Here is a 22,417-nt window from a genome sequence, read left to right as displayed (position 1 = left end):
TATTTTTTTTTTATAATTTTTTTTTTTTATAATAAATCTGTAAAATCAGGCAAAAAAATCTGAATCAAATGACATAACCCTAACCTAGTTCAAATAGCCGATCTACAGGCTCACAACTTGTCGATGTAGATCGGCTCGTTGTTGAACTATTTGAAAATGTTTTTACAAAAAATGGCAAAGAAGAAGTTTAGGAATAATGGGTAAGGCTCCGGCAAAAATAGGGACCGACATCTTTAGCTGTATTTAAGGACAATAGAGCATCGCAGTTCCCGCCCACTTCCTGGTTCCACTTCAAAAAACTCAATGCATTTTTCCCATTGACATTTCCAAAAATATTTATATCAATTAATTTAAGCCTAGAATCAAGCCATCCAGGGTCCTGCTGAATCATGACCATAAAACGTTTTTTCCTGTGATTTTTATTTTATTTTATATTTAATTATATGATATACTATATTAATAAATACCCTTTGTTTTGCCGTTTTCAAAAAAGTTTTTTTCACAGAATCAAACGTTTTATGGTCATGATTCACCAGGACCCTGGATGGCTTGATTCTAGGCTTAAATTAATTGATATAAATATTTTTGGAAATGTCAATGGGAAAAATGCATTGAGTTTTTTGCAGTGGAACCCGGAAGGGGCGGGAACTGCGATGCTCTATATGAATGATGTATTTACAGTAATACAGCACATAATAATGTATATATATACTATGTCTCCAGCTATAGGAAAGGAGGACGATGTGAAGAAAGGCGACGCCTCTGGTCAGGACCAGAAGTTCTCCTTGTTTGGTCTGGGGAAGAAGGACAAGGACAAGTCCAAGGACAAGTCCAAGGTCAGAGCCGTCACCTCAGTAGGCTATATCTGTTAGTGTAACTTTAAAACATGTTTGATATGAGATGTTAATTACACCAAATGAGTGTAATTGTATTTACTTAACCATAAGGTAATTGGTACTATAACATCCATCTCTTCACTAGCCTGGTAGAATTCATTGGATTTCAGCAGACCAGGATTAGACCATTAAAGGGATAGTTCACCCCAAACATCTGTTTGTTCCTATGGATCAGTCACCCCATCGAGACGTGAATTCATGGATATTGTTTTAGTTTGTGTCTCATTCCTAAGACAATAATTTGATGACCGGCAGCGGTTCCGGTAGGAGACACAAAGAGTCTCCTTTGTCTCTCCTACCGGAACCACTGCCTACCGGTCCGCTGGTCATCACATTATTTTATTTACTTAGTTTTTTCCCTCTACACCAAATCTCTTCACTGACAATAGCCGATCTGCAAGCTCAACAAAGCCTTGCGTTGGGTGGGTTACAGAGCCTTACTCTCAGAGCGTACAAATGGAACCAAATGGACCCGTACGGCCCAGGTCCATTTGGTTCCATGTGTACACTCTCAGAGTTACAGACCTGTAAGGGTCCATTTGGTTCCATGTGTACACTCTCAGAGTTACAGACCTGTAAGAGTCCATTTGGTTCCATGTGTACACTCTCAATGTTATGGGGTGCTTTAAATTAAAAGCTTTGAGAAGAGGCTGGTTAAGGAAACGGAGCGCTAGTGTGTTTATTTTTTTCCCACCCTTTTTCACACATTGGGACTTACTCTGCCTGACAACAATATTCAGACGTGAGATTAGTTTTTGTGTTTCAATCCCAGAATACTTTATGCTTCATTTCAGGGGGACTGCAAAGACAAGGACAAGTCCAAGTCTGACTGCAAGGACAAATCCAAGGACAAGTCTGACTGCAAAGACAAGTCCAAGGACAAGTCTGACTGCAAGGTTTGTTTTACACTTTGGCTATTCTAAAATAGCAGATCTGCTATTCTAAAATAGCAGATCTGCTATTTTTGAAAAATCGTGAAAATGTTGGCAAATCTTTGAATACATATCGTTTTAAAGCGAACATTTTTAACTCAAATCTTTGCTTCTGGGGGGTCCCTGGAACAAAATATTTTGAGATGGGGGTCCGCGGCCAAAGACATTATTTTGGGGGTCCTTGACATGAAAAAGTTTGAGCACCACTCATATAGAAACACACGTTTTTCAGAAAAAAATTGGGATTTAGGAGATTTATGTAGACTCGGCTTCAGGTCTTAATGGGTTAATAACTGATACTGTCTTTAATGTGGTGTTACTCTAACTCTGAATGTATCTTACGTTCAGTGGTGCACGGACAGTAGCTAAGTACATTTACTTGAGTACTGTGCTTATACGTGCATATTTGTATATATATTTGTTTTAGTTTTTGTGAAAGGTGATGGCTTTCACTGCACTACATTTCAAATATAAATATTGTACTTTTGACGTCACTACATTTCTAGGAAGAGACTCTTAGGGACCCAAACGTATTAAAATATATTATGAAGTAACTACTTAAGCACTATTTAGTCAGTCTTTTGAATTAGTTTCAGTCATATTTTAGTTTTACTTTTAGTCTAGTTTTAGTCGACAAAATGGTCAATATATTTAGTCATAGCTTTAGTCATCATAGCTTAGTTTTTATTTAGTTTCCGTCAGTGAAAAAAGGGAGTCGACCAACATTTATCGTCAAAGTTTTAGTCGATGAGATTGGACGTTAATGTAAACCAAGGGTGGATCACAAACACTATCAACATGACATTCCCCTGAACAAATATATATATATATATATATATATATTCATGAACAAAAATCACAAAACTCCAATGCTTTGTTTTCAAGAGTGTTGCACGCAAACGTCAGTATAGCATTATAAAGTTATATAAAAATGTGCGAGCTAAAGAACTCTAAAACCTACCACTTTTACCGGACTATTTATTTCCCATTACATGTGCGTTTGTCTTATATGTAACGCCAGCGCCGCTAGTCCAAAGCCCCCTTGGGTACATATTTTACGTATTTTCAGCAATCGGATGATAATTTTGTTTGTGGGTAGAACTTGTTGAGCGCGTCATTTTAACACATTGTGTGCCAGAGGTTTATTAAATTAGGGTACGTTCAGTGCCTGCATATCTTCCATCCACTTACGTTGGTATGTTTCGTGCTGTAGAAGCCCCGACCCGGAAGTGCATGTAAACAAAGCGTGAGTGCGAGACGGCGGAGGGTCCCGACTAACGCCTGGAACAATAATATTTCTAACGCGATCCTCCATTGCAGAGTGATCGCCGATCGAAAAGCTCTCACTTCCACCACGTTAAAAAGAAAGCTTTTAGTCAAGGAGTTAACATTGGAGAGGCCGACCGGAAGGATTTTTGACATGGATCCACATCCGGCCTCTCTGATTTATTGTAAACTGTCTGTCTGTCTGTCGGTCTGTCTGTCTGTCTGTCCACTCTAAGGAGAAGTCCAAGGACAAGTCCGACTGCAAGGACAAGGAGCACAAGAAGAAGAAGGAGCACAAGGGACCCAAGGAGCACAAGGAGCACAAACAGCACGAGGACGGACACGAGTCGTCTTCATCCTCCTCCTCCTCATCCTCCTCTTCCTCCTCCTCCAGCAGTGATGAAGAGGTGGGTCTGACTGACACGCAGCCATCAACTGAAAGGGATATTTTTTTTCACTCACTAACATGCAGTGTAAAGTAACTAAGTACATTTACTCAAGTACTGTACTTAAGTACACTTTTGAGGGATTTTTACTTTACTGGAGTATTTCCCATTTTCCAATACTTTTACTTTTACTCCACTACATCTCAGAGGCAAATATTATACTTTTACTCCACTACAATTATTTGAAAACTTTAGTTACTTTGCAGATATAAATTATGCACTTTAGCCCTATTTTATACCCAGGCAATTTGAAAATAGCCGATCTACAAGCTCACAACGCGTCACATCGCAACGCGTTGTGAGCTTGTAGAACGGCTATTTTAAAACATTTTAGTACTTTTACTTTTGGAACTTTAAGTACATTTTGATACCAAAACTTTTGTACTTTTACTCAAGTATTTATTTTATTCCGGACTTTCCCTGTCAGGGCGCGGTCACACCGCACTTTTATTTTACCTCTGGGGTGGAATCTGACAAAATGCTTTGTCAAATTGAGGTAAAATAAAAGTGCGGTGTGACCGTGACCTAACGGAGTATTTCTGCAATGCGGTATTGATACTTTCACTCAAGTAAAATGTCTGAGTACTTTTTCAACCACTGTTTAAAAGTCATTAATTTTAATGACCTACATATATATCAGAGATGCTTTTGCTGCCAGTCTCCTCTGGAAGACAGGTTTGTAATAACTGGGTCACGTTAAACACATCGTCTGTGTCAGGGGGAAAAACCTCATGAATACAAAGCTGTTCCTTTTCAGGATTTAAATTCAAAAGCGCCAAAAGTAGCAGATCTACAAGCTGGAAAGACATGTAGGTCTGCTACCAGTGAAGTACTCAAATGTTTTACTTAAGTAAAAGTATCAATGCTGCAATGCAGAAATACTCTGTTACAAGTAAAAGTCTGTGATATTTTTGAATAGCCAAAGAAATCTAAAAATGGCAGAGATGCTTTCCCAGTCTGAATGGATGAAGTAAAAGGTGAGTACTTTCTCCACCGCTGGTAATAAGTAGGTCACATAAAGTAAGACCTTTTATGTTGTTGTAATAATAATCTGTGCCTGGTGGTTGTTGTTAGTTAGAGGTGGTTGTTATGAGGTTAAATACTCTCTTTACTCTGAGGATTATATGAGGATTATGTTTGTAACCTGAAGCTCTTCATTCACTCACAAAGGAGACAAAAAGTAACTTAATTACATTTACTGAATTACAATTTTGAGGCGTTCTTTAATTTTCTTGAGTATTTCCAGTTGTCAGTACTTTTACTCCACTACATCTCAGAGGCAGATGTTGTACTTTTAGTTACAGCTGGTTAGGCTACTAGTTACTTAGTAGATTTTGATTATTATTACAATGATGAAGATCCGATCTACAAGCTCACAACGCGTCGCAATGCGACGGGTCGCGAGCTTGTAGATCTGCTATTTTCACAAGATTTGTATCCATTTTTAATATACACTTAAAGTTGTGAAAAGGGACGTTTCATGCATATTGAGTACTTTTTTGGGGGTCATTTAAGTATATTTTTGATGCCAATTATTTTGTTCTTTTACTCAAGTCCATTTTGATTACCTACCTTTCACTTGTAACAGAGTATTTCTACATTGCCATATTGATACTTTTACTTACTTCTTAAAATGGAGTACTTTTTCCAACACTGGTCAAACACACTCTTTACTTTGAGGATTACGATACGATAATACTCTATTGTCAGTTCACACTGAAATTTGTCTTGCGACCCAGCAGCCATGTATGCAACAATAAACAATAAACAGTACACACATTTGACATGACACAAGAAAACAAAACAAAACAAAATACATACATAAAGACATACAAAGACAAGAGCAATGTCCACCTCTCAGCCTACCCCAAGCCTACAACTCCTGATTAAGCCTCAATGTCGTCTGATGGACAAAGGACCTCTTCAGTTTGACCTTATTGTATGTAGGAACACTGTATCTCCTTCCTGAAGGCAGCAACCTATATTCTCCATACAAAGCATGGCTAGTGTTTGAAGTGATATTCCTTGCCAACCTTATCATACTGTCATTATACGTAGATGTATAGAGCCTCTGAAGTGGTTGTCCAACAATCTTTGAACAAATGTTCAGTTGCTGCAGCAGTTGTGACTTTAAGGCTACAGACAGACATCCATACCAGGTGGTACTACAGTACTGCAGAACACTCATAATAACAGAAGTGAAAAACAAAAGAAGAATCTGTCTACTAGCACCGAAAGATCTCAGGCGGCGAAGGAAATAGACTCTTTGCTTTGTCTTCTTACCCACTGATTCAATCTGGTCTTTCCATGACAGAAGGTGGTCAATTACTACTCCTAGGTATGTATACGAACATACCTGGTTGATCTGTTCACTATGAATAGTAATGGGGGATCTGTGTATCTCTAGTGGGGCACCAAAAACAATCTCTTCTGTCTTTTTTGTGTTAATGATAAGAGCGTTGTTATCACTCCACTCCACCACCTTATTTACTCTGTGTTGGTGCAGTCCAGGATCACTGGAACTATCCAAAAGAGAAATCAAAACTGTATCATCAGAGTACTTTAGAATGTATTGGTCTGGTTTGTCAGTGCGACATTCAGACAGACATTCCTCAGTACGACAGCTGTCAGTATAAAGGGTGAAAAGTACAGCTGAGCTTACACAACCCTGGGGAGCACCAACATTATGCTGAGGAGAGGGTTTTGTTCACTTTCACCCTCTGTACTCTGTTCGTAAGGAAGGAAGCATACCAGTGAATTAAGTATGGATTCAGTTCCAACTGTACCATCTTTGTCACCAGAATATCAGACTGTATTGAAGGCTGAAGAGAAGTCTAAGAACAGCACCCTTGCATGATTCTTATTAGACTTATCTAGGTGTTTTGTAATGAAGTGGACCAGTGTGACAACCGCGTCCTCTGTACCGCAACCTTTCTTATAAGCAAACTGACAGGGGTCAAATTTGTCTTTAGTTATACTTACAAGATGTTGCAACAGTATTCTTTCCAGTGATTTCATGGTCACTGAAGTGAGAGCTATGGGTCTATAATCCTTATGTTCTTTTGGACATCGGATTTTGGGTATCAAATCAAATCAAATCAAGCTTTATTTATATAGCACATTTACAAACAGGCAAGCTGAACCAAAGTGCTGTACAGGCAAAATTAAAAACATCAATGCAAAACAACAGAGCAAGTTCACAAAAAATATTTAGCAACAAAGGAAAACATGAAAACACTATTAAAAGACAACATAGAAGAGGGAAGGACAAATAAGTATAAGTGGAAAGTTTAAATTACATAAATGGAAATTAGATGATATTAAAAGCGAGGGAAAAAAGATGGGTTTTTAGTTTGGCTTTGAAAGCCCCGATCGATTGGGGGGATCGGATGTGGAGGGGCAGGCTGTTCCAGAGTCGCGGGGCCGTGGCCATGAAAGAGCGGTCACCCCTGGTCTTTTTAAAATTTCTGGTTGGAACTTCAAGTAAAACATTTTCGGCAGACCTCAATTCCCTGGTTGGGACATATGGTTTAACAAGTGCGGAGAGGTAGGATGGAGCGAGCCCATTTAGTGATTTATAGACAAATAAAAACACCTTAAAATCAATTCTAAAATTCACGGGGAGCCAGTGTAGAGAGGCAAGGACAGGGGTAATATGCTCACACCTTCTTGTACCTGTAAGGAGGCGGGCAGCAGCATTTTGAACTAGTTGAAGGCGTCTGATCTGTTTATGATCCAAACCGGTGTATAAAGAGTTGCAGTAATCTATTCTAGATGAAATGAAGGCATGAATAGCCATCTCCAGTTGGTGGCGGGGGAGGTAAGGCTTAATCTTGGCCAGAAGCCTTAACTGAAAAAAGCTGGTTTTAACCACGGAGCTGATGTGTTGATTGAATTTAAAAGAACTGTCAAGGGTTACACCGAGATTTTTGGCAGATGGGCGGATAAGAGGGGTGATGGTGTCCGGGATATTGCAGGGTGGGATATGGCCAAATAGTATAATTTCAGTTTTATTTTCGTTGAGAGTAAGAAAGTTATTGTTCATCCAAGATTTTATGTCATGTAGACATCCGAGTAGTGACTGGAAAGAGTTGGCGGAGTTAGTTAGTATGGGTAAGTAAATTTGGATATCGTCGGCGTATGAATGGAATGATATGTTATGTTTTTCAAATATGGATCCTAAAGGCAACATATATAAAAGGAACAGGAGTGGGCCTAAAATGGAGCCTTGGGGGACCCCACAGGTAAGGGGGGCGCGAGGCGAGGAGAAATCCCCCAAATGGACAGCGAAGGTTCTGTTAGCGAGGTATGACTCGAACCAGGTTAAGGCCGAGCCAGTGATGCCGATATGATGTTGGAGCCTATTTAAAAGAATTTGGTGGTCTATTGTGTCAAATGCAGCAGATAGGTCGAGGAGCACAAGGATGGCAGGATTTCCATTGTCAACTGTTAAAATCAAATCATTAAAAACTTTGAGGAGAGCTGTCTCCGTGCTGTGGCCTGGTTTGAAACCTGATTGAAATTTTTCATGTAGGTTATGGGTGAGTAAGAAAGATTGTAATTGTGAATAAACTATTTTTTCCAGAACCTTTGATAAAAATGGTAGCTGAGAGATTGGCCTAAAATTTGACAGGATTGAGGGGTCGAGATTTTTCTTTTTTATTAACGGGTTTACAACAGCATGCTTGAAGGCAGCTGGGACAGATCCAGAGGTGAGGCAACTATTTATTAAGGTGAGGATGCTTGGACCAACAGTACCGGAGACCTCCTTTAGGAGCCGGGAGGGTATGCAGTCTGAAGGGCAGTTTGTGGGTCGAAGATGCATAATTATGTCGGTGAGGGAGGTCAAGGTTATTGGCGTGAAATTATCTAGAGTGTTAGCGGGGGGGCATGGAGAAGGCACTGGGTCAAGAGTAGTGGGGGTGTGAGCTGATCTAAGGGTTGAGATTTTACCTGTGAAGAAAACTAAAAAATCGGCACAGAGAGTGGCGGAGGGAGGAATGAGAGGATCGTCTCGTGGATTTGTGAAAGAGTTTAAGATATTAAACAGAACCTGGGGTTTATGGCAGTTGTTTGTGACTAGACTGGAAATGTATTCTGATTTAGCAGCTTTTACTGTTTTATGGTAATCGGAGAGGGCGTTTCGAAATAATTCAAGGGAGATGTGGAGTTTATCAGTGAGCCATTTACGCTCAGCGCGCCTGCAGGTGCGTCGTAGGGTGCGAGTGGATTCGTTGAGCCATGGTTCAGAGAGGGTTTTTGGGCGTTTGTTTTTAAAAGGGGCAATGGAATCTAAAATAGTAGTGCATGTGGAGTTAAAATTGTCGAGAAGTGTATCAGGGTTGGAGGAATGGGTTGGGGCCAGGGCGGTTGGCACCAGCGCATCAAAACTGAGAGAGAAGTGTGAGGGAGTTGAGGAGTCGATGGTACGCGTGCGACGAGTAAATGCAATGGGGTTTTTTACAGAACAGGGAATTTTGGCGGTGAAAAAGATGGATGAGTGGTCGGAAATGCAGGTAGGAATGACATTTGTGACAGAAACAGTTAAACCAAATGACAATACAAGATCCAGGATGTGGCCCTTTTCATGGGTAGGCACATTAACTGATTGAGTGAGATTAAAAGTGTCAATGAGGCTTAAAAAGTCCTTTGCCAGGGGATTCGATGGGCAACATGGATGCACATTAAAATCACCACTAATTATGAAGGAGTCATATGAGACCATTATACCAGATAAAAAGTCACTAAAATCATTGATAAAATCCTTATTGCTTTTTGGAGGCCTGTAAAGCAGCACACATAAAACAGGAGACGACAGGTTCAATTTAAAAAGCTGAAGCTCGAAACTCGAGTACGTGACCTCTGGTTGAAGCAGCTGGCATTGATGACTTGATTTAAAAACTGTCGCTAGACCCCCGCCCTTCTTGGAGGTACGGGGGGAGCTAAAAAATGAGCAGTCGGGGGGAAGGAGGTGAGAGAAGGATGTACAGTCACCCGGATTTACCCAGGTTTCGGTTAGTAGCAGGAAGTCCAGATTGCGAGTTGTAAATAAATCTTTTAACCACAGGGCCTTTTCCATTTTATTTATTGAGCGAACATTGAGGAGAGCCATCTGGAATATAGTGTTTTTGCTGGGGGGTATAGATGTGACCCGCCTGAGCGGGCGGAGCAGAGCATGGTCAACCCCACGATTGACATGCGGGGGCTTAAAGTGTCTATGGCTAATTAAAATAGGAATTAAGATGGGATAATGAGAAGGAAATACGGGCACTGGGAGGCAGGGAAGCTTGTTTTGAACATTAAAATTAGTAGGTGCATTTTTTGGTTCACGCTCAATAATAAATGAACTAGGGAGCAGGGTGGAACTAAAGTGCATGGAAAAGGGACCAGGGGGAAGTCATTTACTGCCGGACGTGTTTGTGTCAGAGCACATTGCAGTGTAGTGGCGTACACCACGGGCTAGGTTAGCTGCCAGCATTTGGCTACCTAGCCTATTGGGATGGAGTCCGTCATAGTTGAACAACAGTGCGCGGCCCCAAAATAAATTAAAATTATCTATGAAATTTATGAACTGGTTGCGGCATAGCCGTAGGAGCCAGGTGTTTAGGCTTGCGATCCGACTAAACCGCTCATCACGGCCAGAGAAGGTTGGGATGGGACCAGAGATAAAAAATGACAAACCACTACTATCAAGGAGATCTATGAGTTTGAGAAAATGCTGTTTGGACAGTTCGGAGGTGCGAAGGGCTGAATCATTTGATCCGATGTGGACAAGGACTGTAGTGATGGATGGTGGTAATGAGTTAAGGACACCAGGGAGTTTGTTGAGGAGGACAGGAACAGTGGCTCCAGGGTAACAGTGGGTTATTGCATTATTGAGGTGGACGTGCCTTATGATGGAATCCCCGACGATCAACAAAGAGGGGGGGGTAGGAGTGGGGGGCACCTGTAACGGCGATGGCTGAGTGGAAATATTGGGCACCAGTGCGGCCATCCCAACACCAGACTGGACAAGGACATGAGAGTGGTGTGATAAAGAGGGGTCCTCTTGTGATTGAGGAGGGGGAGGAGGGGCCCCGGACTGCCTTTTTACAGCCGCCGACAACAACATCATCCGCCGGGCAGAGGGGGGCTGCTCCTTATACTTACTCCCCGACCCACCGATGGCCCGAGCAGAAGCTGGGACCGGCGTGGAACCAGGTTGGGGGGGGGGGGTGTGCTCCGGGGAGCAGCGGTCAGTGATCAGGGGGGGGGGGGGTTGGGCTTTTTAACGGGGATAGTGCGTGAGTGAGAAGACAAGACCCCCGCGAGAGGAGAAATGCGACCCGAGAGGATGGGAAAATCCTCCTCACCTACACCCAGCAAGGAGTACCTATTGCTGGTGGATATTAATAATGGGGCCTGTTTTGGTGGGTTATAGGAGGGATGCACAATTTTCCCATTTTTGCGCCAGCAGACTGTTGACCAAGGGACAGGAGTGGAACAGGACTGAGGAGGCGGTCGAAATTTAGTCTTGGCTCCGTTTCTAGAGTCAGGCTCGGATGGTATCATCGGGACAGTAAGGTCCAGATCGCGCGTCAATGTTTTGGAGACGACGGGGCCATTACGCACAGCCATAGGGACCGTGAGATCCAAGTCGCGCGCTGCCTTGGATGAGGCAGCGGGGCCGGCTGTGACTACGTGGTCAGTGTTGTATGAGGAGTCCAATTCTGGAGCTAAAGTGGCGGCATCAGGGACCAGGCACAGCGAATCCAGAAGCGTCTCGTCGTTCTGTATTTGGTGCAGCACGGAGACCCTTTCTTGCAGAGCAGCCACTTGCTGAGACAGGCGGAGGCAGCTATCACAGTTGAATGAGGTATGTGAAGCCATTGTAGAGGTGCTGAGGAAACAAAAGAGCTATGGCCAGTGAAAGTGTAACAGTAATGTGATTGTGATGATGCAGCAGGCTAGGTGAGGAAAACGTTGGCTGTCAGGCAGCGGTGCAGCTCAGAAAAACGTACCCGCAAGGGCTACACAACGGTAGCCCACAGCGAGGAGTAGACTCAGAGCATACAGCAGAAAGGTCCCAAACGGAGCGACACTCACCGGCGTAGGCCCAGAGTATGGGCCTAATGCGTTGATTCTGCGTATAGTATGGTGTGAGATGTCTTCTCTCGGTGTCTGAAGGTGAAATCCTCACGATGCTGAGAAGCTGTCAAAAACTAGCAGCCGGGGCTAGCGCTCAGAAGGCTAGCTGTCAAACTAGCTCTGGGGCTAAAAAGCCGGGTAGATGACCAGACGTGCGACAGATAGTCGGTATAAAACTGCATAGAACACGGGATCTAAGCACCCGATCGCTAGGATCTATTGATCGTATAAAAGTAGGCTGATTTAGCAACCAGTATCCAGCGTTGTTAATAGAAAAAAGTTTGCTAAAATTGTAGTAAAAAAGTGATTTAAAAGGAGCGGCAGACGGGACAAACACGCTCTCGCTGCTCTCGCTCTGCTCGCTCTGCACTCATCTGGGTAGTGGTTTTATGTGCGAGGTTTTCCAACACAGAGGAATTATGTGTGTATCTACAGAGGTTTGAAATATTGGTTGCCACACAGGAGCCAACTCAGATGCAAAGTTTTTGAGGAGAAAAGCACTGCACTCATCCGGCCCATTAGCTTTCCTTGTGTTAGTACACCGAAACACTCTCCTGACATCCTCTTCAGTGATGATAATTCTGTCTGAGGGGGCAGGTGTTACAGCCTTCAGTATTTCAGTGCACTTAGAGGAATCACCTAATGATTCGAATCTGGCATAGAAAGTATTTAGGTCATTGGCAAAGCCAAGTTCATTGTCTGTCACAATAGGTTTGGTTGGGGATGACATTCCTGTCATGGATTTCATAGTATCCCACGCCTTTTTGTGATTATTGGCTTTAAACGCATCCTCTAGATGCTGTCTATGTGCCAATTTTGCCTGCCTCATTTTAGTTTTTAGCTTTTTTTCTGTCAATTTAAGTGCACCGAAAACTTTGTTTATGAAGGCTGTTTTCCTTTCATTTATAACATTCTTTATGTCCTTGGTCACATAAGATTTATTGTTCGGATAGATTTTAATTTCTTTTGTAGGAACAACCAGCTGTACACAAAAATTAATGTAATCATTTGTAACTGTGGTTATTTCATCCAATGAACCATCTCTAAAAGTGTCCCAATCTGTACAGTCCAGGCATGCTTTTAGTTGTTCCTTGCTTTCATTTGTCCATGTCCTAACTACTTTCTTCTCCAGCTTTCCTCTCTTCAGTTTTGACTTATAAATTGGGGTCATGCACACAACGTTGTGATCAGAGGTCAATATAGGCGGCCCAACCGTGGCAACATATGCATGTGGAATGTTCACATAACACTTGTCCAGAATGTTATTTTTCCTCGTCGCATTATACATGTTAGTAACCTGAAGCTCTTCATTCAGTCACAAAGGAGACACAACTAATGTGTGTTCAAATCAGAATGTAGTGGAGCAGGAAAGGGTTGATGCTGCTTCTGTTCAGAGTCTGTCAACCATGAACTGATGACACGTCACTAAGGTGACCATGACGATGAGTGATGGAACAGGTTTCACCAATGATTTAGTTGATGCAGTGGTTGGAAAAAAAAGGACTCAAATGTCTTACTTAAGTAAAAGTATCAATACTGCAATGTAGAAGTACTCTGTTACAAGTAAACTTCCGGAATTCAAAATGTACTTGAGTAAAAGTACAAAAGTATTGGTATCAAAACGTACTTAAAGTCTAAAAGTAAAAAGTTCTAAAATGTTAGAAAATAGCAGACCTACAAGTTCACAATGCATCGCGATGCGACACGTTGTCGTTATCTGCTATTTTCAAATAGACTAGGTATAAAGTGGGGCTAAAGTGGTTAATGTATGTTTTACAATGTAATATTTTATATCTGCAAAATAACTAGTAACTACAGTTTTCAAATAATTGTAGTGGAGTAAAAGCACAATATTTGCCTCTGAGATGTAGTGGAGTAGAAGTAAAAGTACTGAAAATTGGAAATACTCCAGTAAAGTAAAAGTGCCTCAAAATTGAACTTAAGTACAGTACTTGAGTAAATGTACTTAGTTACTTTACACCACTGCACGTCACTGAGGTGACGATGACGATGAGTGATGGAACAGGTTTCAGCAGTGAATTAGTCGATGCTTTTGTGTGACGCTGTAGTATGATCGTGTAGGGGTTAATTTATGAAGAAAAAAAACACAGCGACGAACTAATGACCCGACACTGAGTGTGAGTGATGGAACCGGTTTCACTACACACACACACACACACACACACACACACACACACACACACACACACACACACACACACACACACACACACACACACACACACACACACACACACACACACACACACACACACACACACACACACACACACACACAGAGAGATGTGTGTGTCGCTGGTATTTACAACCCAAACTCCTACAGCAAGGGCTCTTAAAGGGATAGTTCACTCCAAAATGACTTTTTCTCTATGCATTAGTTCATTCATTAATTTGTTTATTTGGACAGGACAATGCATATTAATGAACGTCAAGACGTAAATACACCGGATTTAGCAAAGATGCTAGTTTTCATCCGCAGTCCTCACAAAGAAACAGACAGACAAACAGAGGAATACATTTACAGGAATACATAACATTACATTGGGAAACAGATAGATAAACAGTTGAATACATTGGGGACATTATAGACAGACAAACATTGGAATACATAAAAGAACAAAGGGGAAGGTGAGTTGGGGGGGAGGTGGGAAAGGATGGGCAAAAAGCACTCCTCGATGCCATGCCTCCTTGTGTAAGGCATTGCATGGAGGGAGTGAAAAAAAGAGCCCTGGTGGGTTGGAAGGGGGGGATGGGGGAGGGGGGCGGGAGTGGGGAGTCACCACATGGACACTTGAATTCATGGATATGTTTTTAGTTTGTGTCTCATTCCTATAAGACAATAATGTGATGACCGGCAGAGGTTCCGGTAGGAGACACAAAGAGTCTCCTTTGTGTCTCCTACCGGAACCGCTGCCTACATGCCTACCATCAAATGATTGGCTTATAAATGAGACTAAAACTAATCCATGAATTCCAGTGTCCATGGGGTGACACTGGGGCGGCAGTGGCTCAGTGGTAGAGTGGCCAGTAGAGCAAGACACTGAACCGTGTGTGTGTGTGTGTGTGTGTGTGTGTGTGTGTGTGTGTGTGTGTGTGTGTGTGTGTGTGTGTGTGTGTGTGTGTGTGTGTGTGTGTGTGTGTGTGTGTGTGTGTGTGTGTGTGTGTGTGTGTGTGTGTGTGTGTGTGTGTGTGTGTGTGTGTGTGTGATGCACAATCTATGTAAAGCGCTTTGGATAAAAGCGCTATATAAATGCCCTATTTATCCACTTGGAATGGTAGGCATTGCATTTAGTTTGACTCGGTTGCGCAGATCAATGTTGGTGAAAATGGCCGATCTACAAGCTCACACCGCCTCGGGCGTTGTGAGCTTGTAGATTGGCCATTTTCACAAATATTGCTTCTTTCTTACGTAATATCTGGCGAATTTGGTATTAAAAAGGTCTTAAAACTGATTAAATTGTATAAATGTGCAGATACCCCGTACGTTTGGGGTTTGGTTGGTTTGTTTACTGTTGAGTGAGAAAACAATGTTGCACATTAAGATAATCACCTGGGGACCCCCCAAAATAATTAAGGCGAGCCCCAGTTTGGGAACCACTGCTGTAGGCTACACTAATACTGCAGGTTGTTTTCTAGCATGCAGACTTTTATATATTGTTTTGTACAAACTCAATTTATCTGTCTTTAAAGTCTCTAAAGTTTTCAAATAATTTTAGTAGAGATGTAGTGGAGTAGAAGTAAAAGTATTGAAATTTGGAAATAATCCGGTAAAGTAAAAGTACCTCAAAATTGTACTTAAGTACAGCAAATAATTAAAGTAAATGTACTTAGTTACTTTACACCACTGCGAGAGTGAGAATTGGGTCAGAATCCTAAATGAGCTGTACAGTATAGCCTCTCTCCCTGGAGAGAGAGACACACACACACACACACACACACACACACACACAGACACAGACACACACACACACACACACACACACACACACACCTGTCAGAGTTATGACTCTAACACATAACTCGCATAACTTTTTTTTTCAGTCTCCCCAAAACGAGGTGTTGTCAGGCAGAAAACCTCATCTCCATATTCTCTAACTTTGTAGGTGTTTTTTTTTCGTAATTTAATGCCCTACTTGATCTACTACAGCGTCAAACAAAAGTACGGTAAATGGTGCATTTATATAGCGCTTTTATCCAAAGCGCTATACATAGATTGTCCCACTGAGCATTTTTCGGGCTATTGGACGTCTAAAATACGTCTAAGGCTAGGCTAAAACTGGGTTATAACAGGTCTAACAGTGAAAGTTTTATAGAGTGGCTGTTTTTAAGCGTCTATTTATAGACCGTCTATATCATGTATATCACGTTGAAATAACGTCTATAATATAGACGTTTATATGCAGACGCTTAAAAAACAGCTAATCAACGTCTAGCCTAAGCCTAGACCGCTAAAAAACTTTCACTGTTAGATCAATTATAACCCGGTTTTAGACCGAGGTCTAATAGCCGACTATGGCTCAGTGGGGTGCATTATATTCACACATTCACACACCGATGGAGGAGGAAACCATGCAAGGCACCAACCTGCTCATCAGGAGCAATTAGGGGTTCAGCGTCTTGCTCAAGGGACACTTCCACACTAACTCTGGGGGAGCCCGGGATCGAACTGGGAACCTAGCGGTTGCCATCTGGCCACTCTACCCCTGAGCCACTGTATCAAACTACTTCAATAACGTTAAAGACTGCACACAGGCACACACACAACACCACTGGTCTCATTCAACCCAGATTTGGCGCAAACATGGGGGTCAAATTGGTTCTACTCTACTGTATTGTATCAAATTATTGTCTCAAGAAACGTAAAAATCTCCATTAATTCAAGGCGTCATGGGGTGTGCAATTCATAGAACATAAGTCATTTTTTGGGTGAAATACAAAAAAATAGCAGATCTACAAGCTCATAGCGCGGCACTCGGTGCCGCGCTATGAGCTTGTAGATCTGCTAATTTTGAAAAATCGTGAAAATGTGTGCAAATCTTTCATTATAAATATTATATATTATATTATTATAACATTTTTAATTCAAATCTTTTTTTTTTAGTGTATGTTTCTATATCCGTGGTTCTCAAACTTTTTTTTTGGTAAAGGACTCCAAAATGATATGTATTTGGCCCCGGACCCCCATCTCAAAATATGTTGTTCCAGGGACCCCCCAGAAGCAAAGATTTGAGTTAAAAATGTTCGCTAAGCAGATCTACAAGCTCATAGAGATCTGCATTTATTTATTTTTTAATCATAAAAATTTGTGCAAATCTTTTTTTTTAATGTATTTTAATATCTTTATTTCTCGTTTCAGGAGAAGAAGAAAGACTGAAGGACTTCTTCACTGTGGATGTGCAATCAGATCATATTTATCCACTTTAGCCATAATAAAAAAAAATAAGCAAAAACTGACGATATACAAGTTCACAATGTGACGTGTTGGGATCTTGTCGATCGGCTGTTTATGCTATTTATTTTTTAGGACGTTTAAAAAAAAATGACATTTTGTGAAAGTTCTGAAAATGTTTGAAAATGTGCGTGTGTGATAACATGACCTGGAAGCCGTTAAAGGGATAGTTCACCCAAATAATTACCTTTGTCTCATTCCTAAGCCAATACTTTGATTGGTAGGAGACGCAAAGAGTCTCCTTTGTCTCTCCTACCGGAACCGCTGCCTACCGGTCCGCTGGTCATCAAATTATTGTTTTAGGAATGAGACCCAAAAAAAATCCATTAATTCAAGTCTTTTGGGTGAACTATACCTTTAACTGTGTTGCTTATTAACTACTGTCTGACTTTTGCTGGTTCTGTATCAATGAGACTAACTGTATTCATGTACAAATAGAGATACATGTCTTGTAGTGTCAATACATGTCAGATTAAAAAGCAAAATTGATTTTTTTTTTTGGGTTTCTTATTTATGCGATGTGAGAATGTGGACCAGACACACACACAGACATCAATGGTGAAAGAAATGCAAATGTCCTCCTTTTTATGTTGTACCTGAAGGCAGCATTCAAGACAATTGTCTTTTCCAAAACTCTCCTGAACTTGAACGCAGCATTTTATGTTGATATAATTGCCCTCTGCTCTGTGTATAAATCCATGCTTTAGGCTACGCCTCATCTCCAGTGAAAGCTTGATTATATTATATATTGATTATAGTTATAGTTGAGCGCTGTGTTGCACACGTTACACACTTGGATAGAAATGATCATTTTCCAGTGTGCAGGAATTTAAAGGTGGTTTTATTTCTCTGTAAAACCACAGACAAAGGCACATTATAGCAACACTTGCACTCGTTGCAAACTCTGGTCCTATTCTGAAACGGTATAAATCGATACGGTGCATATTCTTATTTGCTAATGAAATGGCAATAATACTCTCACTTGTAAACAGTGGTGGAAAAAGTACTCAAGTGTTTTACTTAAGTAAAAGTATCAATACTGCAATGTTGAGGTAGTCTGTTACAAGTAAAAGTCTGGAATAAAACATTTACTTGAGTAAAAGTACAAAAGTATTGGTATCAAAATGTACTTAAAGTACCAAAAGTAAAAGTACTAACATGTTTGAAAATAGCAGATCTACAAGCTCACAACGCGTCGCATCGCGACTTGTGAGCTTGTAGATCTGCTATTTTCAAATATCCTATGTATAAAATAGGGCTGAAGTGGTTAATGTATGCTTTATAATGTAGTAATTTATATCTGCAAAGTAACTAATGTTATCAAATAATTGTAGTGGAGTAAAAGTACAATATTTGCCTCTGAGATGAAGTACTCCAGTGAAATAAAAGTACGTCAAAATTGTACTTTAAGTACTGTACTTAAGTAAATGTACTTATGTGACTTTACACCACTGCTTGTAAACAGTATATAGTACAGTATACATAAACCACAAAGTGACTTAATTCTTGTACTAAAATTATGTGGACAACAATTTGAGCAAAATAAAATAAGTGTGTGTTTAGCTAAGGATAATTCCTTTAACAGGTCCGTTCATGAAATTCCTTACGGTCTTGTTTCCAATGAGGGCCTGTGAGCAATTAGGGGTTAAGAGTCTTGCTCAGGGACAGATTTCATTTCATTGACACATTTGCTGGCCTGGCCTGGAATCGTACCTGGGGCAACCAGGGCCTCTGGCTCCCTTGGCGGGCTCACTAACCACTCAGCTATGGCCGCCCCTAGCTGCCGAACGATTGCCTGTCCCAATGAGATCACTCAGATCACTCAGAGTCATTAAGTGCAAACAATACCCAGAATTATCAAGTGTTTCACGGCTTTAGTAAATGTATCTTATGTGTCACACTTCAACCACAGTTCACAGAGTAATGTAAACAACATCCTAGTGAAATACAATAGTGTATCAAATGTAATAATGAAATAAATAATATAACATGGGGGTATGCCAGTTTTAATAACTAATATCATGTATCTCACAGACACACACTGAAAATAGCAGATCTACAAGCTCTCGAGGTGTCTTGTAGATCTGCTATGTCCCGGGCTATAAATGACACAGAAAAGATGCACTTTTATAAATCTCAGTCAGTGACCCGATAATATTGTGTAAGTGTTGTTAGCTAAGCTGTCGCTTGTGCACTCTCAGAGTTACAGACCCATAAGGGTCCATTTGGACCCCTGGCCTGCAGGGGGTCCCCAGACCCTGGCCTGGGGACCCCCAGGGCCCAGACCCAACTTTGAGGAACAGTGAAAGAAACACTTTCAATCAGGTGTTTTACACTAGGTGTCCAGAAGAGGGCAGTATAGCCTACTAGTTTGTTGAGATTATTCTGGTTCTCAAGATGTGACTCTGTGGTTCTCAATGTTTTTTGTGCCGCGGACCCCCTCACTGATATGTATACAATCTGACAGTATGTTGTGCCAGGGACCCCCACACTGATATGTATACAATCTGACAGTATGTTGTGTCAGGGACCCCCACACTGATATGTATACAATCTGACAGTATGTTGTGTCAGGGACCCCCTCACTGATATGTATACAATCTGACAGTATGTTGTGTCAGGGACCCCCTCACTGATATGTATACAATCTGACAGTATGTTGTGTCAGGGACCCCCTCACTGATATGTATACAATCTGACAGTATGTTGTGTCAGGGACCCCCACACTGATATGTATACAATCTGACAGTATGTTGTGCCAGGGACCCCCACACTGATATGTATACAATCTGACAGTATGTTGTGCCAGGGACCCCCAGAAGAGAAGGTTTGGGGTTAAAAATTCTAAATCATTCAAAATCTTCCAAAAATCATTTTTGATATTTTTTCAAGTATTTTCAAAAATAGCAGATACAAGCTCGCAGCGCGGCACGAAGTGACGCGCTGCGAGCTTGTAGATCTACTATTTTTGAATGACCAACATATAAATGGATGAAGTGGGACCCCTGGGGGTCCCCGGACCCCACTTTGAGAGCCAATGTAACTACTACCCTAACCCTAAGGCTACTGAAGCTGTATGAAGGAAAACACCTGGGATTTAACCAATAATATTATTATAAACATATACATATATTAACCGATCACAAACACGCATGCAGGCACGCACGCAGGCACGCACGCACGTGCGCGCGCGCGCGCACACACACACACACACACACACACACACACACAGCGCGCAGCGCGCACGAGGAAGGGAAGCCATGGGTGATGCAGATCAATACAATAGTCAATACAATCATGATGGCTGCCATCATTACCATTACAATTACATTACAATTACAATTACCATGACATACAGCATGCGGTCACTGTCAGCTGTACCTTATGTCACCTTATGTACCCTAGCTCCTTATGTCACCTTATGTACCTCACAGGGTGGCAGCTGTTAATTCAATTACATTACATTCAATTCCACTCCATTCCATCTCATTCAAGAGGATCTTTATTGACTGAACATATGTTAACATTGCCAAAGTGTCAAAAAGAAAAGCAGTCAAACAGGCTGTGTGTGTGTGTGTGTGTGTGTGTGTGTGTGTGTGTGTGTGTGTGTGTGTGTGTGCTGTGTGTGTGTGTAGTGTGTATATGTATATATATATATATATATATATATATATATATATATATATATATATATATATATATATATCTCAGTGGTGGAAAACCCTAATGTGAAATACTCTGTTACAAGTAAAAGTCAGAAATTCAGAATTTTCTTGAGTGAAATTTCAAAAGTATTGGTATCAAAATGTACTTAAAGTACCAAAATATGTGTCGCATCGCGAAAAATTGTGAGCTTGTAGATCTGCACTATTTTCAAATGGCCAAAATGTTCAAATAATTATAGAGGAGTAAAAGTACAATATTTGCCTCTGAGATGTAGTGGAAGTAGAAGTAAAAAGTATTGAAAATTGGAAATACTCCAGTAAAGTAAAATACCTCAACATTGTACTTAAAATATATTAAAAAATTAAATAAATGGACTTCTTCCACTATTAGCCAATCACTGCGTGGCCCATCCTTCCAGGCGATGGGATCCCTGATCCATTCCACACAGCATGCGTGTTCCCCTCTCCACCAGCAGAGGGCAGCATCGTCTCTCCTCTGGCCGTGGAACTTGTGGCGTCAACTGGTCTCCATGACAACAGAGGGCTGTAACACCAGGGCTGGTTGTGTGAGCGTTCAATCAGGTTGCCATGTCTGCGTATTATAAGCGGCTTGTTTGGGATTGTTTTTTTCTGTAAAGTTGCTTGTACATATTTTTTTTTTGGGGGGGGGGGGGGGGGGGGGGGCTTGTTTCTACAGTGTAGTTGTTTATTTCAAGGACCCCCATATTACTATGTAGCAGCCTATGTATCCACGGACCCCCACATCTGAACATATTTCATGCCAGGGAACCTCCATTACAAGATTTGTGTTATATTCCAATTTTTTTCACATTTTCTTCAAGTTCAAGCAGATCTACAGCTCGTTGTGAGCTTTTATTATTTGAAATAGCCGATGCATACAGTACAGGTTACAAATACAAATAACCTCTTTGTATTTATTACTCCCCACGATTTCTTGTTTGTCTTTTCTGTGAAAAAGGTAATAAAGAGATTTGTAAAAAAAAAAAAAAAAAAAAAAAAAAGTGCTCATGTGGGCCTATATCAGTGGTTCTCATCCAGTGGTCCGGGGACCACCAGTGGTCCTTGAGGGGGGTTCCCAGGTGGTTCCCAGCTAAATGATGGAGAGTTCGTAACCAAATGGACTCTTATTAGCTCTTTAACTCTGAGAGTTTAAAATGAGCATTTTACACTCTCAAGAGTTAAATCATTGTTAAAATCTGCATTCAAATCTCATCAAACGGTGGTTCCGTTGGACTATATAGTAGTCACTTTTATCTGGGGCTTGTGTTTGCTTGCTTGTTTCTCTCGCACGATCTGGCAACGCCGGGCTTTTCCAATCAGTGCGAGAAAACGCAGCCAGCCGCCGAAGAGAGAGAGAGAGGAGAGAGGAGAGATGAGAGAGAGGAGAGAGAGGAAGGAGAGAGAGAGAGAGAGAGAGAGAGAGAGAGAAGAGAGAGACGAGAGAGAGGAGGGAGAGAGAGAGAGGAGAAGAGATGAGAGAGAGAGAGAGAGAGAGAGAGAGAGAGAGAGAGAGAGAGACCTGCGTTCCTCAGCTGTCTTTACAGTCCGTTAGCGCGTCTCTAACGTCTCTCTCTCATAGAATGGACGTTAACGC

The 22,417-nt window shown here is 41.4% G+C and overlaps 1 protein-coding gene across 7 annotated transcripts in view; it reads left to right on the top strand.

The window, feature by feature from the left end:
* The window catches only part of LOC308085591 (uncharacterized protein), a 20,832-nt gene extending 3,201 nt beyond the window's left edge, over positions 1–17,631 (top strand). The window contains exons 2-5 of one of the 7 annotated variants that reach the window (XM_080428805.1): positions 724–825; positions 1,692–1,792; positions 3,361–3,501; positions 17,045–17,631. In XM_080428805.1, the coding sequence (XP_080284931.1) occupies positions 724–825; positions 1,692–1,792; positions 3,361–3,501; positions 17,045–17,062 (362 nt within the window). In that variant the 3' untranslated portion in view covers positions 17,063–17,631. Of the gene's footprint in view, positions 1–723; positions 837–1,690; positions 1,793–3,330; positions 3,502–17,044 lie in introns of all 7 variants that reach the window. The other 6 variants (XM_080428803.1, XM_080428807.1, XM_080428806.1 and 3 more) reach the window with 6 other exon arrangements.
* The last annotated feature ends 4,786 nt before the right edge of the window (positions 17,632–22,417 follow it).

The sequence above is a fragment of the Gymnoscopelus braueri genome (assembly GCF_963280865.1).
Source record: "Gymnoscopelus braueri genome assembly, chromosome: 5".
Taxonomy (NCBI): domain Eukaryota; kingdom Metazoa; phylum Chordata; class Actinopteri; order Myctophiformes; family Myctophidae; genus Gymnoscopelus; species Gymnoscopelus braueri.
Note: the sequence above shows the minus strand (reverse complement) of the source record. Positions and strands in the feature narration are given on the sequence as shown.